This window comes from Chaetura pelagica, unplaced genomic scaffold, assembly GCF_000747805.2.
Source record: "Chaetura pelagica isolate M959 unplaced genomic scaffold, ChaPel_1.0 scaffold10, whole genome shotgun sequence".
NCBI classification, from domain to species: Eukaryota; Metazoa; Chordata; class Aves; order Apodiformes; family Apodidae; genus Chaetura; species Chaetura pelagica.
Genome location: NW_009952263.1, coordinates 8,066,212 through 8,085,021, shown reverse-complemented (window position 1 = coordinate 8,085,021; position 18,810 = coordinate 8,066,212). Strand labels below are relative to the sequence as shown.

The 18,810-nt window shown below is 36.6% G+C and overlaps 1 protein-coding gene across 1 annotated transcript in view; it reads right to left on the bottom strand.

The window, feature by feature from the left end:
• TBC1D5 (TBC1 domain family, member 5) overlaps positions 1 to 18,810 on the bottom strand; it is a 190,943-nt gene that overhangs the window by 69,063 nt on the left and 103,070 nt on the right. Inside the window, exons 12-13 of the mRNA XM_010007533.1 lie at positions 8,473 to 8,615; positions 1,794 to 1,900 (exon numbers count right to left, since the gene is read on the bottom strand). Of these exons, the coding sequence (XP_010005835.1) occupies positions 1,794 to 1,900; positions 8,473 to 8,615 (250 nt within the window). The remainder of the gene's footprint in view (positions 1 to 1,793; positions 1,901 to 8,472; positions 8,616 to 18,810) is intronic.

Here is an 18,810-nt window from a genome sequence, read left to right as displayed (position 1 = left end):
AGGGAAAGATAAGAAACAGGTACTCAAGCCATGGCGTTGAAAATATATTTCTGAGACCAGGAGCGATTTTTTTCTTTTAGAGTGATCCTTTAGAACAGTTCAACTTCCTTACTGTAGGAAGTCCAGATCTGCTTTTCAATCTCAACCCTAAGATTGGAAACCCTTAAGTGCTGGCTCTTCATTCTCTGCAAACACCAGTTTCCTAACTTTCGGAGTTTATCCCAAGTGTGAGAAACATTTGTAATTTCAATAGACAAAATGACTAGCAGTCTTTGTATGAAAGAGCTTTAAGTATTAATTCATCTGAGTGAAGGGAGAGTTATCTGAAAGATTCTGTAGGAACTACATCCAGTATTTTTCTGAAAGGTGTTCAAGGCACACCTGAGAATGTTAATTAATAGGACACCAAAGCCTTATGAGCCTGACAACTTAATTCTATCAAGGCAAGAATGTAGGAAGCAGAATAGTGATCAAGCTTCTCTCGTGGTAAGTTGGTTTATTTTTGCCCCTTTCAGCTGGCAGGATATCTTGTATACTGCCTAGCATGCTTCAGAGTAGTAATCATTCAATCTTTTAACATATATCTTCAATAAATGACATTACATTTTGCATGTAGTTTGGTATCTTAGCACAATTTTCCTCCCTCTGTGTTAACCATCTAAAAATGTTTCTATCTTGTTTTGCTAACGGAGTACACAAGGAAATATTGGGTATTCTGATTTCATAGACTGCTGCTGAAATCTTAAGAAAGATTCCTAAGATTTAACATTACAAACTTTCATACACACTGAAAATATGATATACTTTACTTCTCATCATGAAATAAATCTTTGTGCCCAAAAGGAATGAAGAAAACAGCTGCAAGGATACAGATTTCTGCAAAAAATTGATATAAAAACCAAGAGACAATTTTTAATTTTTTTTTATCCATAAAACTGTAAACATGGGTACTGAATGAAATTTTGCATAAGGCAGTCAGTGCAGCAGTGATGAATTATTCACTTTCAGAGGTGACATGCATAAAGAAGAAGAGGGAAATCAGCCTTTACACTGACAGCCTACTAATGGGACAAGCACAAAGTTCACAATCAGCAACAAAAATTCTGCTATCTGCCGAAGATCTGCATTCTGCAAAGATGACTGTCTACAGATTCATCTTACACACCTTACCTACTGTGTGTGGATATTTGTTCTAAAACAGCAGAAGGTTCACTATTTTCAGTATAGATGAGAATATTAGAAACTGTATTTCTAGCAATATGTAACATACAATTTATTAATTTATTAATGTGAATCTTTTCAGGCTGTAATAACTTGTTTTTAATTGAAAAGCATCATATAACTAATATATGTTGGGTGGGGGCAGTGCTTTAAGATTAACAGTGACTAATCTGCAGAAATCTCATGAAAATGTCTTACAAACAAAACTGCATTACCACCTCTATACAGTTTACTAGGTTATTATATAAAATATTAGTTTCCCTCCAAAGCATACTTCATTATTTAAAGATGTCTGTGCAGAATACCAATCAAAGGTATTCTAAAGAGCATAAACATCTGCAGTCACCAGAGCTCCTGGATAACTTTAGCAAAGTAATAGGATAGTATCCTTTAAAGAGAAAAGGAACATCTGCTGTTGGTTACCAACTCTTTCCATCAGATTTTTGTTAGGGTAGAAGAAACTTGAAACCACAGTTTCAATCCCCAAAATGTAGATTGTTATTAACTTCATAGTATTTAGACCATTTTATTACAGATATTTATTCCTTGTATTTGCAAAGCAAGCATCTCACCTTTGGATCTCGGAGAAAAAGTGCTCTTAGGATAAGGGAGTGAACATCTCCAATAGGTGGATAATGCAACAGAAGTCCCAAACAGGTCTGATAATTACTTGAAATCACTGCAATGAAAAAAAAAAAAAAAAAGAGGGAGAAAATGTGAAATATTAGGATCCTATTTTGCTATTGCAAACCAACACTTTTTCAGTAGATTCATTACAGTTCAGATACAGCTTCCTTTTCCCACACGAAGTCTCCTAGAAGTCAAGCAGTGCTCAGAGCAAGAGAAGACACTGCATTATCAAGCTTCAAGACTACACTTGGTCCAGTAGCATTAAGGACAACACCAAACCTACCACTGACTTTATATGATAGACATTTATGTTAGCTCTGGATTTAGATGCCTAAATCTAGGTCTCTGTAGCTGTGCACCTAAAGCCTGCCTGAGTCAGTGGAGGTCAGGGCAATACAGTCAGTGTAGCCTGAAGAACTAGTCCTACATTCCAAAAAGGACACTTTCAGACACTCATCTGCAGACACCTAAATTTAAGTATGATAGTCTGTGATATAAATTTTACATTTCGGCCTGCTTTTATAGTAACTTTTCCCCACTCTAGCAATCCTTTGCTGAAATATATTTTATGTTGTTCTTACGTACATATATGCCACCAACCCCCCCAGTTTATACACGCATACAAAATTATGTCAACAACTCCTGGTTTTCTTGTAAATCAGAAACTATTCCTGGAATATTCAGGAAAAAGGGAAAAGGGTAGATTTCAATTTCATAAATGCTTGAAAATATAATATACCATTAACTGTATCATTTTTTTGTTACTTTTCAGCATGCTTTGCTGAATTTCAGCATTTATTTTTTTTTAAATTGTGCTTGCTTTTCTCTGAACCTGTGTAAGTATACTCTATAGCTCTTTGCTTGTCATTGTTGTAATCTGTTTTGTGTTTTTCTTTCCCCAATCAATCTAATTATGAGTGCAATTATTAAAGACATCTTTTCAGGCAGGTCTACGTAAACTACTTCATTTCTTTTGTACCATCTAAAGCCAGGCAATCCATCTGCCATGGCTGTCAAAGCAATGCCTGTTAATGATGCTTGCACTCTGCAACATAAAGACAGCCTCCAACAACAGCAATTGTAAATAAATTTTTAACAAACTTTACTGTTCTAAGAACTTCAGCTGTAGAACAAATACTTCTAATTAATTAAGCTTCTACACCAGGAAGAACAATTGCAAACACAAAATTATTTGGAATCAATAAAAGGCAAAGTAAATAACTGTTATGGACAGAAACATTTAAATGTTTTACTTTTTTTCTTTCATGTGCATAAGCCTCACATCGTCCTGTACCTTTCCTCCCTCAACAAGAGGATTATGGGGGAAAGATGCAGGACTGGGCAAAATGAATAATTATAATCTGTGTAGTGAACCACTTCATCATCTTCATTTCCGTTGCTGATCCGACAGCTTGTAATTTCATACATCTGCTTTCATTTGTAAAGCACTCACTTATCCTACTCATTCTTTATCTGTTCTGCCTGTTCTTTTTCCTACCCTTTGTTTTTCTTGTTCATATTCAGGTACCTGTTTCTTCTTCTTGAAGTCACAAAGCTGGCATAATGAACACAATACAATGGTCTCCGTCAGAGTTCTTTCAGAGGAGTATAATATGAGCACCACACAGTACACAGCCAATCAAACTCTCATACGTAAATCAAATTTAAGATACTGTACTGCAATAATGATTATGATGCCTTTTTACCAAAGCAAATAAAAATACTGAAAATGGATAGTAAATTCTAAATACTTTTATAAATGATAGGCAGTAAGACCAGTGCATTTCGCTTTTGAACACATCGGTGTGTTCTATTCTGCAATGTGACATTCATTAAAATGATCTTTTATTTTTTCTGGAGAAGTTCTTTGCTGTCTCATGGATATAGAGAAAAGTAAATATTAAAAAAACTAATTTATTTAATGGTGCAGACTTGACCCATGACAAATCATTTATATTTTCAACCACAAGACTTATACTCTAATTATTAATTTCTTGAAATGTGTAATAGTGAAGTAAATGAATAATGGGAAAAAATTATCAAACAGGCTATCACCTGTGTCCCCCCATAACCCTTGAAGTTAAATTTTAATACAAAACCTTAACATCCAAATAAAGTTAAAAAAATTCCAACATTTAAATGAGGAATTTTTTATTTGTTTTATCTTTAGGGTTACCCCACATAGTTAGCTGTCCCCATTTTCATGTAGAAATCTTTACAGAAGGTATAGTTGCTGGTGCTTTATTTGCTGGGGAATCTTGGGTTAAAGGGATTATTTTGCTGAAACACCTTCAGGCACTCTTCTTTGTTTCAAAGTGAGGTGCTCTTGGACAGGAGCTGACAATGTGCACTCACAGCCCAGAAAGCCAATGGTGTCCTGGGCTGTACACAAAGCTGTGTGGCCAAAATGTGGAGGGAAGTGATTCTCTCCCTCTACTCCACTCATGTGAGACTCCACCTGGAGTTCTGTTCCCAGTGCTGGGGTGTCCAGCACAAGACATACATGGATCTGCTGACGTAGGTCCAGAGGAGGGCCACAAAAATGATCAGAGAGGTGTAGCACCTCTCCTGTGAGGAAAGGCTGAGAGAGCTGGAGTTCTTCAGCCTGGAGAAGGGAAGGCCCTAGGGGAGACCTTATTCTGGCCTTTCAGTATTTGAAAGGGGCTATAAGAAACATGGAGAAAGACTTTTTACAGGTGCCTGTAGTGATAAGAAAAGGGGCAATGGTTTTAAACTGGAAGAGGGCAGATTTAAATTGGACATAAGAAAGAAATTCTTTACTGTGAGGTTGGTGAGACACTAGAACCGGTTGCCCAGAAAAGCTGTGGGTGCCCCCTCCCTGGAAGTGTCCAAGGCCAGGTTTGATGGTTCTTTGAGAAACAGTCTAGTGAGAGATGTTCCCTCCACCCATGGGCTGGACCAGAAGATTCTTGAAGGTTTCTTCCAACCCAACCCATTCTGTGATTCTTGTTTCTACAGGACAAAATGTGCAATATTATCCCATAGAGTGGCAGTTTTCTTAAAAATGATAAAGAAAATAGCAGTAAAACAAAACAAATGCCTCTTTTCTCAATATGCATTTTGGAGTTAGAAGGATGTCTAAGATCAACAGATTTCTCCAGTCTCAGTAGTAGCTGGATGGTGCAGAGGTTCCATGGTGAAATAACTCACAGTTAGGCCAGCTGCCCTGTAATAAGCTTGGTGCTGGTGTACCAGCACTTTTCCTTCACTAGTTGGCTTGGCAAGAGTCATACCTGGATCCAACTTTTATTTTGAATAACAAGTTCTCACTTCTGCAAAGAAGAATGCTATTGGTATTTCTGGGGAAAGGAGTAGAGAAACTCCTCTATATAGAGAAAGCAATCTTACTGCCTTTTGATTAATATTTGTTAATTAACAAATGCCCAAAGGAACATTAAATTGCTTTTTCCCTTCTGCTTTAGATGAAACTGACTTTTCTCTGTTGGTCCAATAACCACTCTTGGATGCAAACAGCAAACACAGCAGTGGAAAACACTTAAACTAACTGTACCTGTCCTCAAACAAGTCCTAATTTCCTGCCACGTGTAATTTCTTTAGAGTTTCATGTTTGATGCCACCATTCCTGTATCCAGATGACTACCTAACCTGGGAAGGGTGGGACTACTTCCTCCTGCTGCTTTATACAAGACTATGCTCTCTTTAGAATGCCTGAAACTGAGTCAAACATAAATAATATGAGCATCTTGCACAGTAATAAAAATAACAAATCAGCTCCTCTAAGAAGAGGCTGTGGCTCCTTTATTTTCCTCAAAATATCCGGAGTGCTTTAAGTAAGAGCAAATATATCCTGACAACAGCCATAGTATTTCTTCAAGTAGGAACCTGATAAAAATATACTTATCCTAACACTGATCAGTCAAAATTAGCTCCTGGTGCAATAATGACGTTAATTTACTCTACAGACAGGTCTTCCAGGTTTGTTCATTTTTGTCCTTCTTTTATGGAAGAATATAGCATATATACATTTTTGCATTGCACTATCCCCTCCATTCTGATTTCAGCAACAACTGCATATTCAGCAATACTGCTGAAAAAAAATTAACATATTAATGCTTCTGATTTTACAGATTATTTTTTTTTAAAAGACTGTTTTGCATGAATTTTTCCAAAGAAACTGAAAAAAATTATTTATTAAAACTCAGATACTGTGATATACTTGCCTTGTAAGGATTACCACTCCATGGATAAAACTCTACTTGCATACAGATGTGAAACTGAATAGAGTGATTTATAGAATGGCTGTGTACTTGATTATGTATCTCTAACCTCTAAAATGTATAAAAAATACTCCAATAATCTAAATGCTCCCTTCTCCTTGAATAATAATTGTTGGAGTAACAGAAAATTTCAAAACTGAAATAAAAATAAAATTAATAATATAGCAGAAATAATGTTTTCTTAAAATCATGTCCTTGAAAACATCATAATAAAACACAGAAAAAATTCCATCAGTTCTCAAACCAGCAACTGCTCCCCCATCCCCAAATGTGTTGGGGGGAATATGTGAATCTGCATAATTCTTAAACTTTCCAATGCCTTCAGTATTGTGTTATTATAATTGCTTATGTTTGACATTTTTATAACGTAATATCTTATGAGCTCTATTACCATTCCTATTGTTTCAAGTTTTTAAACTGCAAATTTCCAGATGGTTTATTTATAGATGATTAACATCATCGGGTGTTTTAAGCTAACATTTCCTTTCACCAAATAAAGAGAAGCTTTTAGAAACTTATTTTATTTGAAAATGTTTTTAAAAATATTACAAAAGAACTTTGAACTCCATTCAAAGCTTAAGTATTTTCAGCAATAAAAACAAGAGGAAAACTGGAAAACTTTTCTATTACAGATATATAAGAAAATAAATCTTTTATCAAATAAAAAACTGTGGATATTGCTATAGTTTGAGTTTGTCTTTGAAAGTGCATTTAACTTAAAAGTATTTATAATTAGGTTTTTTTTGTTTTACCATTCTAATATGCTTAGAGTAACTAGTTAGGTCCAACTATGGAACAAGAAGGTATTTATTATAGAAACAGTATATGTATGAAGTATTAGCTGTCCTGGTGAGATGACTTTGCATCCCATCTGGAGCAAATGCACTCCACTTTAAAGCTATTTACTACTTTATTTACTAAGCCTAGGGGTTTCAGAGAGAAGACAGAGACTGATTTCATACAAATGCCTAGAACTCCTTTTTAGCTCATATTTTTAGTTACCTCATACTGATACTTGTAAAATGAGCACCACAAAGCAAAAGAAAACAAACCCAGAACAACCTTCCCTCTCCTGGGAAAGAGAAGGTATTTAAGAATACAATTCTGAAGCATTTTTTACAGGGAAATGATGACATGAAATAAAATACTGATGTTAAGAAACAGTTTTACATGCTTCTTCACTATTTATCTATACCAAAAATCTTAAGATTATTTCAGTTTAGTGCATATAAAGAAACCAGAATTATGCTGCAGAACATAATGACCTGGAATCAGATCATCCTGAAACAGCAGCATTAATTTTGAAACCTCTAAACTGAATGATATGTCCACTCCTTTGAGAGGAATGTAAAGTAGCTCTATATGCTGCATGTATTAAAAAGTAATTTAAAAACCACATGAAGGCAGGCAGAGGAACAACAGTATGTGTAAAGAACATGCACGTTACATTTACAAAATTGGGCCCTAAAATAGGAACCACAGATGTTGAAAACTTTCTGTGTCCTAGAATACAAAATTGTGTCAAATATGTGACCTTGTTATAACCTAAAGCTTACAGATGGTATATAATTAACTCTGAACAGTATGCTACAGAATTTATATATTTAATGACAGACATACATCTTACTGCAAAACACATAATTTGTTGCAGTAAAGCTGTAGATGGAATTTTTTGCAAAATACGATGAGACAGAAATAAATGCCTCATAATTAATCATTACCTGCCTTCTTCCTCCCATTCATAATTATATAAAAAACATTTATGTGATTTCCTGTTGATCCAACTTAATGTATTTCTTGGTCATTACTGACCTGTAAGAATTCACATTTGCACCATAGTTCAGGCATACTAAACTAAAAATTAAATGATCAGTTTTCTAAAGGTGCCACTCTTACATAGAATAAATCTATTTTGTAATTATTACTTGTCTCGGCATTTACATTTCCTTCAAGATATATCTTCAAAAATTATGAGTCATTGTCTTGTGCATTTTCACGTTTCTCACAGCAGAACAGCATGAAAACATTTCCAGTTGTCAAAGGGAGGTTTTACTCAATTCATGCTCTTGGTCAGAAGGTGGAGCTCTGTACATACGTGTATCGCTGACTGCACATAAAATCTGCAACTACATATAAAACCACAGAAGTACTCAGAAAACAAACCTGCATTTAACTCCAAGATACAATTTCTTTCATAAATACAGCAGACTGCATCCGATAACAAACGGCTCCTCTCCTAGCATGTGAAACCATTTTCAGTATGTTACAAGAGTCACAATGAAACTCAGCATTTAAGCCCTCTTTTTCTTCGAAAACCAGGTTTGCATTCTTTTTAGAAGATCGTGAGATAGTTGATACTTACAGGCATCTCTGATATATAACAACATGGCTACAAAAATGTAGTCAACTAAATTCAGGGTGATGCTGTCAGCAAACAGAGCATCCCAGACAACCAGGAGGTCCTGAAGTGGGAATTCACGTCCAAACAGGAGCCTTACCCATCGTCTGAAAAAAAAGGAAAAGACGTGATTTGTATTTCTCCAAGTTGCCACTCAGGGTAAAGTCAGGAAATATATTCCAGGATCAACAATAATCCCAAACATTTTACCAGAAAATTCTGCAAAGCGTGAAGGTCTGTGATAATCACTTAACTAACTGTATTTGTGGAAAAGTTACTTCATCTGCATTAAAGAAATGATACATTATGGACTGTAGAAGCTTAACTGACTAATATTATTATGCGGGTGAACCTCAAAGGTCAAAACATACCAATCCTATAGACCATATTTTTTAGCATTTAATATGATAGTGATCTAAGAGGAAAGGGATAAAATGTTATGCAAGAAGAACCTAAAGAGCAAAAAAGAGAAGGGTGAAGGCAGTGGTTTATGAGAAGCTTTGAAAAGCCCAGTCAAGTGAAAGTCAGTTCAGAGGCAGATGCCAAATCAAAAAGCAGTTAAAATGCACTGGGTCACACTTCCTTTCAAGAGGTTTCCTCTCTGTTATAGACAGTGTTTTCAGCTTCATTTAAAATATGCTATGGATGGTATTTTGATTAATTCTAATTTAAATCGTTACCAGGTTTAGTGATAATCTGCATGTAGACTATACACCATTAATTCCTGTTTGTATCTGTGCTATTCTTATACCTAGCAAAATGTGAAAATCTGTCTTATTTTAATATTTGCAATATTTGCTTGAGACTGAAAGCTTGAAATGTAGTAGAACAAAATAATTTCTCAAGATTTCTTACTTCCAGTTGAGGCACTTACACTGATTTACTTGCTGACCTCAGGAAAGGCACTTCTCTTTCCTATTCCTGAACAGACCAGTTACCTTTGTACCTGTTTAGGTAGGATTTCCCAAGGATACATTTTAAAGAGCTAAAGAATACTTAGTTACATTAATCCTGAAATAGTTATTACAAAATGGACTTAAAAATAATGAATTACATTTTTAGCTGGGATATGCAAATTACTACGCATGTGGAATCTGTTTATTCAGTGGCAAGAAAAGACTGATTGCAAATTTCTGCTAAGCAAATTAAGTCATTCTTTAAAACTCACAAAAAATTCTAAAAAGGCAACTAGAAATTCCATCAAGATTAGTTTCACTTGTAAGAATTTATGTTTAACCACTTTAGTCCCAGAACTTTTTCTTGGTTTAAGGAATCCAGGTTTTTTTTCCCCTGATTCCAGTAGTAAAAGTTCATTTATAGACAAATGAATTCCAACACATAGCCAAGCACAAGCTTTTAAGATCGTAACAACCTGTACAAAAAGACTCTCTCTTATAAAACAAATTCAAAGGTACAGTTTTGTAAGTGAAGGTTTTGTCCACTTAAACGTTTATTCCCCCTGCCACTGGAAACATACATTTAATCTGCAGAACCACCCATGTTACAGATTTAGGGATCACTACACAGAATTTTTTCCCTTGCAAGACATGTTCCCTTTTAAAAGTGAAAATCAGTGATTTTAAAAGACAGCATCATCTCATCCTTTTATCAAACATTAATGCTCTGAGGTCTTGTAACTTTTTATGTTAGTGTGGCAATTATAAAAGTCACAATATTAGCTATGACAAGCAAATTCTGTGTATTTCCCTCTCTGATCAAACTGCTTTCCTATGAGGACTTATTTTCACACCTCAGAAAGCCAAGTCAGAAGAACTGTTAACACAAAAGCAAGGCTTCGCTAATGCATTTAGTATCACGTCTGTTCTGTCTAAGGGATTTTACCGTATAGTGGCACATCACCCTCCAGTGCCTAGCCTATAGGAGTCTATTATCTTATGGTGACACAAACATTACCCAAACTCTGTGTGAAGCCTATTACTTGCATTAACAACCTCTCCCACCTGTAAAGTCTCAACTTTTAAGTTACACAAACTGTTAGGTGAGAAATTTCAGCTAAGCTTGAAGCATTTGAGCTGACTTTCCTTGCAACTACCCAAACCTCATTCAGAAGCCTTGCTAAAAGTCTAATACACTTCAAGGGAAAAAAATACACTGTGGTGTAATGGGATTTGTTATTAGTCTTTTATTAGAAATCTCTTTTCCTTCTTTACTACTTCATTATGCAGTGTTAATCGTTTGTAAATGCAGGTTTATTCTGCTCAAGCAGAAGTCATTCCTTTTTTCTCCTGCTTTTATATTTTCTCCTGGGAAAATTATGTCTCAGTCCCCAGAGGTATCATGTTTCACAGATGTAGACTGCTGAAGAGCCACTGGACTTTTCTTTTGCAACCATAATATTTCCATTAATCATTTGAACCTTCCTGTCTTGAAGGGAGTTAGCAATTAATACTGTTGTAAGTACATATATACTGATTGTTCTCTATTTTTTTCAGCAGTGTGAATCTCATAGCATCTACAAACCAAGGACCCTATTGCCTATGGACCATGCTGCCATATGGCGGGACTTCACTCAGCTTTTATATTCATAAAAAAGGATCTTAATTCCTTAAAGTAAGTGTCCACACTGAAAAGCTGTCTTTCAAACTCACATGTTTTTATTACTTTTACAAATATTTGCAAAACATTTAATAATTGCATTGGACATAACAAACTTTTTTTTTTTTCTGAGATGGCTGTCTCTGCTTTAATTATTTTTCTGTCCTGTTAATCTTGCCTTACATCTGTTACACCTGCAGACTGTGAGGCTCACAATAGCTTACCTTTTATCACATGCAGTAATACAATAATTCCTTAATTCCTATTTTACCAGGCATACTTTGCAATTCAAATCTACAAAAAAATACAGATTCTTTAAAGGCATAACACACCAAGGTACTACTACCTACATTGTAGAATATGTAACTGTATCCTCCACTTATTATTCCTATATAATTAAACCAATATTCTCCAGAGATCAGCAATTACTAGTGATAGCTAATGATTCATTAATGACCTTATAATATAGAGTAAGAAGGAGAAAACTGTGCTCTACTAAAACCATTAAATAAGGCAATGATCCAGCCTCACCAGTTTTAACTAAAATCACAACCATTTTGACTGAGATTTACAGGACAATTCTCCAAGCATCAAGAAAACTAACTTATGCTATGTGTTACATATATTCAGCTGGTTACCATCCCTGTCTTCTTGGAAGGCAGAAAGTTCTTTAAAAAGAATTAAATAAGCTTAGGAAATGGTTACAGAAAAGTCAATATAAACAGTTTAAGAGTATTTATGAGGACAAAACAACACAATGAAATGAGAAAGAATAAGAAAAACCCTAATGCTAGGAAAGTGAAAGCTACTTCTAAATCACTAAATCTAGGACCTACAATTTGTCAACAAGTTGCCTAAAAAGTCTACTTTAAGAGCCTGTTTTCAACCATTTATACTTTTGTTACACCAAATATTCAGTACAGTTTCCACACCAGGCATCTGCTCAAGGCTTAATTTTTTTTTCATTCATGGATACCTGGAAAAAATAGTCAAGTAGAGGAGGCAGGAGACCTGCATGGATAAGCAAGGAGTTACTGGAAAAACTCAAATGGGAGAGGGAAATTTACATTATGTCAAAACAGGGTCTGGTTAATTGGGAGGATTACAGAAATGCTGCCAGAGTATATAGAGACTCCAAGAAGAAAGGCCAAGGCTCTCTTGGAAACTAGTCTGACTAGGGGGGTGAAAGGAAACAAGAAGATCTTCAAATATAGCAATGAGAAAAAGAAGGGCAGAGAAAAAGTGCGTCCACTGCTAAATGAGGTGGGAGAGAGGGTAACAGAGAATGCAGAGATGGCAGAATTGCTGAATGCCTTCTTTGCCCTCTAAGACCAGCCCTCAGGAATCCCAGTCACTGGAGGTAAGGGAGCAAAACTGGAGGAAGGAGGACTCTCCACTGGTCAGTGTGGATTGGGTTAAAGATCACTTGGATAAACTGAAAACACACAAATCCATGAGCCCCAATGGGATGTACCCACGTGTGCTGAGAGAGCTGGCTGATGATGTTGCTGAGCCATCATTTCTGAAAAATCATGGAAAGTGGGAGAGGTGCCCGAGGACTGGAGGAAAGCCAGTGTCAGTTCAGTCTTCAAAAAGAGCAAGAAGGAAGACCCAGGCAACTACAGAGCAGTCAGCCTCGCCTCCATCCCTGGAAAGGTGATGGAGCAGCTGATTGTGGAGGCCATTTCTAACCACATGGAAGAAAGGAGGGTTATCAGAGGCATAACCAACATGGATTTAGTAAGGGGAAATCTTGCTTAACTAATCTGAAATCAACAACCTGGATGAGCGGATGGAGTGTACCCTCAGCAAGTTCACAGATTATACAAAACTGGGAGGGGTGGCTCCTAGAAGCTGGGCTGCTATCCAACGAGATCTAGACAGGCTAGGGAGCTGGGCAAAGGTGAATCTCATTAAGTTCAATAAGGACAAGTGTAGAGTTCTGTATGTGGGGAGGAGTAACATCAGGCACATTTCTGGGTTTCTGTGTGGGCTGCCTGAGGTGATCCTGCTTTGGCAGGGTGGTTGGACTAGAAGATCTCTAGAGGTTCCTTCCAACCCCTAACATACTATGACACTATTCATTAGAACAAGGTTAAAAAAATGCTTAACTTATTTTTTCCCTGAGCATTTCATTAAGCAGGCCTAGAATCAAAACAATGTCTCTGGTATTTTCTTTCTGCTGCAGGTATAAAAATATACCAAAAAAGAATTTAAAAAAAAAGTGTGCTGATTTGTTAACTCCTTGGTTGACATAAATACACCAGAGTGCAGATTTCCACAAAGTATGATCTGTCTCTACCTAACTCCTGCCACCAACCCAATGGTGCATCTGCCATCCCATCCTTTACCCCAACTGTACCCTCCTTCCTGCATGGGAAATGGCAAAGGTGTGTGTCCTCCACCTGCAATGGCCAGTGCCACTTAGTGGATGTGCCAGCTGAGGATGCTGTTCATCTAGTTTCCCATGCTTGCAGGACTCACTAGTGAGAATCTTCCAGAGAAAGGCAGGGTCAGTAGGATTTTGCAGGATGTCTTTTCATTTTCAGTGCATGTTTTGCTGCCTTTTTTAAATAAAGAAAATTATTTAAATGGACTGTAGCTATTGAAAAAAACCACCACCTTATCAAAACTAAGCACTTGGAAGCTGAGAAATGCCAAAATTAACATCAGTTGTTTACTGACTGAGAAAATGATATGTGAGCTCTGTCTCTTTAAACTCTGTCACGAATTATGTTCAAGCAAACATTTGTAGCCACTGCAATTTACTATGTAAAGTCATGGTCAATAATTTAGGAGAAAGGGTAGACAGACTTGTGTTGTGTTTTGCTCGTTCAAAAATAAGATATAGAAAAAGGATGAGGAGTGTCATTTGTGTAACACTTCAAAAAGAACTCAAAGCTATATGGAAGATAAAGAACTAAATATTTCAATGCCAGGCAGTGAGCACTATGCTGGACTGACCTGATGCCTGTGCTGTGATTTCAGACATCTGTGTTTCCAACCTATGGACTCTCTGTGGGCTGTAGATGATGGCCACTGTGTATCTCCCTGGCCTCCTTCTGCAGAGGTACCCAGGTACTCCTGCAGGCAGGGCTCACTCGGGGGATACTCCTCTCACAGCAGCACTTGTCAACACTCACGTGATGAGAAGAATAAAGACAGCTGCAAACATACAGCAAAAGCACCTTAAAAGAAGACTTCTGATACCAGAAATTCTTCTGGATTTGGTAGTTGCCAAACACAGTCAGAGGGCATATGGGCAAGTTCAATCAGAGGGTAAAATATATAGGGGTGTAAGACAGTTTACTTTCTTTTAATGACATGAAGGAGACCAATCAAGGCAAGCTTTAGCCACATTTCAACTTAGACTTGTTACACAGCCCATTCCTCCAGTGGTCTCTCTCCTTTCTTAATAAATCTTGTTTTTATTAAGACCCCTGTGGCTTTATACAGTTCAGGGATTTTGTACAGAATGTACTAAAGAGATTAATAAAACCTTCAAGCAATACATGACAGCAAAGGAAACATGCCCAAAGTACAATCACAACTTGTTCTTTCAGGTAGTCTTTGACAAGGGTCTTGTGGAAGGGCAGTACTGCTCATGGTGCACGAGAAACTCTTAATCATCACAGATGAGAGGGCAAAAAAAAGCTAAGTGTAACAATTAAAAAAGTGACATTTCTAAAATAAACAAAACCTTCTTAAAATCCAGTATTTTGTCAGAACAAAAAAACCTGAAATCCCAATAAAGTAAAAAAGCTGATATAAGAAGTTTTGTGGGAAGCTCACCAGACTTTCAGGGATTTACAGGAACTTCTGATGTGTTCTATCTAAGTGCCAAGAATTTTACACACAGCATACTCTCATATGCACACCATCCATAGAGGATGTACACTGAGATATTGTTACAGCATATGTTGCATTTTTTGCCTTAATCTACTTAACTTGTGAAGGGAATGAAAACAGACATCTTGCTACAAGATGTGTTTACTTCAACCATAAATTCAAATGTTAATTCTGGATTTATTAGATAAAATTATGTGGCCTTTGTCAAAGGCAGACAACATGATTAGATTTTCCCTAGGTTTTAAAATATTTAAATATTATGGATTTCTACTACATTGTCTTCAGCAGTGTATGTCGATTGTACAAAAGTGTGTGTGACAAGGAGGGAAAAAGCATGTGCCACTAACTAACAAATCATTTGCCTTCTCCTTAAAAATAGCAGAAAGTATATAAAAAAGATTATTCTTCTGTGTCTGCATTTATCTACCTTGCCTGCTTAAGTCATTTCAGGTTTGTATGTGAACTGTCATTCTGCCAGAGAACAAGATACAAGCTTTCGTGTGACTGCAACCTAGGTGGGATTGTCCTGTCCTGTGCTCCCATGTGGGGTATTCCTTTCATCTGGCTTCTCCTCTACTAGCTACATGAAGATTTGGTGGATCATTGCACCAAATGCACGAATCATGGCCACTGATGTTGAACAGATACAAGATAGGGGTGTTTTCTGGTTCAAATTTTGTTTAGCTTGTGGTGACATCCACTCATTTTTTGCATTAAACCCCCTCAACTTTAAAAGCTTTTGATACTATCCACAGGCTTTCTGTTCCATGGCTAAAGGAGCAGTTATGTACAAAGATGAAAATTACAGTGTTTGAAAACTATACCAATAAAACTGAAACTATAAATTTACATTACGGATTATGGTTTCAAATTATACTGTAGGTTCTTCTGACAGAAAATAAAGATTCAAAATTAAATAATAATGATAGTGAACACTTGCTTATTAATATAAATCTCCTCAAATTTAGGCTAAGTGATGAACAAGGACCTGGTACATACTATGCTTTGTTGCCTTCTTTCCACTGGGAAAAATGGTTTTGATTGGTCCTGTTGAAAGTTCCTGCTGTTCTACATATCCTGATTTTTAATTTTTTTTAAAATATTAATTACTTTCTCATACACAGACTAGAATAAATCTTTAAAATAAATACCTTAAATTTTATTTTTACAAATAAATTATGTGACATGATCATCTAATTGTTATTTGGATTATTTCCTTTTCCACTTGATTTCTTTAAGATTACTGGCAAAGATTACTCAGTTTTGCATTGAAGAAAAATACTTTCCTTTTGGAAGAATCTATGCATTTCCTGATTAAATAAGTTTTTTCTTTCAAAAAAATGAGTTCCTAATAATTACCCATTTCTCTTTGGTGTCATTTACCGCTCTTGGCAAAAGCACTTACTGCTGTCTTAAGTCATACCACCAAGTGAGTAATGTCCTCACTTGCAGGAATGTGCTTAATGAAAAAGGTGCCATTGAATCTTCATAGCAGTAACATTTAATATTTTTTTGAATGAACTACAATAAAATATTTGAACCTGTTAGCCTGTTTTGGGTAGGTTTCTGTTCCAGCTCTTAACTAACTTCAGGCAGTTGTTTGGGCATCAGTGCTGCCCTTGGCTTCAGACTTTCCATGGCTGCTGCTGTCACCTATTGCTGCTCCTCAACGACAGCCAACCTCTTGGGTGGTGCCAGTAGCTACTCATGGGCACGTTCACCAGAAGTGGTGGAAACACTGGTAGAGGGAAAATAATTTTCCTTTACGTTCTTGCTATGGTCTTGGTCCTGGATGTAGCTGTAGCCTTTTTTACTGTTTTAAGTATTGATACCTGCATTTTGTTGTTGTTCTGAATTTGTTTCGAAAGTTCTTCCATGCAAGTTTATGGGAATCCACTTAATGCTGACAACCGAGATGCATTTTGCTCCTTCATGCAGCCATTTTGAAGTGTACATTTATCCTGCCCCTTACACCCCAATGACAAGGAACTTTTTTCAAGACAACTTTTAAAAAGAGGATTACTGGCAACCATGGTCCCTAAAACCTATCCCTGATTTAAAAATTCTGCTCAATATTTCTACTCTACTCTGTAACAAGGCTACCTGGTTACATAGGACATAGAAAGGGCTGAAGTACTGAATGCCTTCTTGACCTCAGTCTTTACTAGCAAAACTGCCTTTCAGGAATCCCAGGATTCAGAGACAGCAGAAAGGCTGGAGCAAGGAAGATGTACTCTTGGTGGAAGAGGATCAGGTCAGGGATTAATTCAGCAAGCTGGAAATACATGGGCCATGATAAGACACACCCATAATTGCAGATGTCATTGGGAGGCCACTCTCAATGATATTTGATCAGGGCAACTGGAGAATGTCCAAAGATTGGAGGAAAGCAAATGTTACTCTTGTCTTCAAGAAGATTAAGGAGAATCCAGGGAACTACAGGCCAGACAGCTTCACCTTGATCTGTGGGAAGATGATGGAGCAGCTAATCCTGGAAACTATTTCCAGGCACACGAAGGACAAGAAAACCATCAGCACGGCTTCACATGGGGGAAGAAAAGTGATACACAAATTCATACCAGCAAAAAGCCACATAAAATATACACAAAAAGATCACCACAAGCAGCACTTCCCTTCCCCCCTGCAAGCCACAGTAACCCCAAAACTGAAAATAAATCAAAAAACCCTGCAGTGACATGCAGATCGCTGGAGAAACTTGCCTATAGATGTGGTGGTTTTCCATACTGGAATCTTTAAATTCTCATTAGATGTTATTACAAAATTCTGGAGAGATACCATGTAGGATTGGATCTGATTCAGAGATTATTTGATAAAGTTCTGTAAAGGCAGGAATTCAGACTAATTAAACACATAAACCTGTATAATCTGCAGCTACTGCTCTAATTTTGTAATTTATTTGATGGATCTTAATGCAAAACTCCAATAATATGAGTGGCTGAAACAAGACCTTAATCTGTATGGTTTTTCAGCATGGAGAAGAGAAAATTCTGAGGTGACCTTGTAGCAGCTTTCCAGCACCTGAAGGGGATACAGGAAAGCTGGGAAGGGACTTTTTGCAAGGGCTTGTAGCAATAGGACAAAAAACTGAAAAACCGAAAAGAGGGTAGATTTAGATTAGATGTAGAAAGAAATTCTCTCCTGTGAGGGTGTTGAGACACTGGAATAGGTCGCCCAGGGAAGTTGTGAATGTTTCCTCCCTGGAAATGTTCAAGGCCAGGCTGGATGGGGCTTTGAGCAACCTGGTCTAGTGGGAAGTGTCCCTGCCCATGCAAGGAGGTTGGAACTAGATAATCTTTAAGGTCCCTTCTAAGCCAAATCATTCTATGACTCTATGTAATAGGTTCATATTTTCTTTACCTAATGGATGAACTTTCTTTTGACTTTTTTTTTTTTCTCTGAGAGAATTCTAGTTTCTCTGCATATTAAATAAATACCTTAAATACTAGTTTTATCTGCAGACTTTGCCAATGGTTCCACCATTGAATCTGCAATAGTCCACTTCTGGAAAAGCTTGAATATAATTTGTAACAGTAATTAGGGTAAGATACAATTACTGTTTTCATCAGTTCTGATCTCCCAACAGTTTTAGCTTGCTGTACTAGCTTGGTTAGATTACAGACACTTACTCTTTCCACTTTGTCCCTCTAAGATTTTTAGAGGCTATCTTGGTTTTTAGATGCTATTTTGGTTTTTAGATATTGTAACATGGTAAGCTTGTGAAATAAGAAAAAACTCCACAAAAACAAACCTCTCCCATTAGTCTATTGAACTGATTTGAAAATGGATTTGTCTAGTACCAGAGATAAGTCTGCCACTGGCTATTCAATACACAAAAAATTTCAAAACAAAGCTAAAAACTTGAATGTGTTTAGAGAG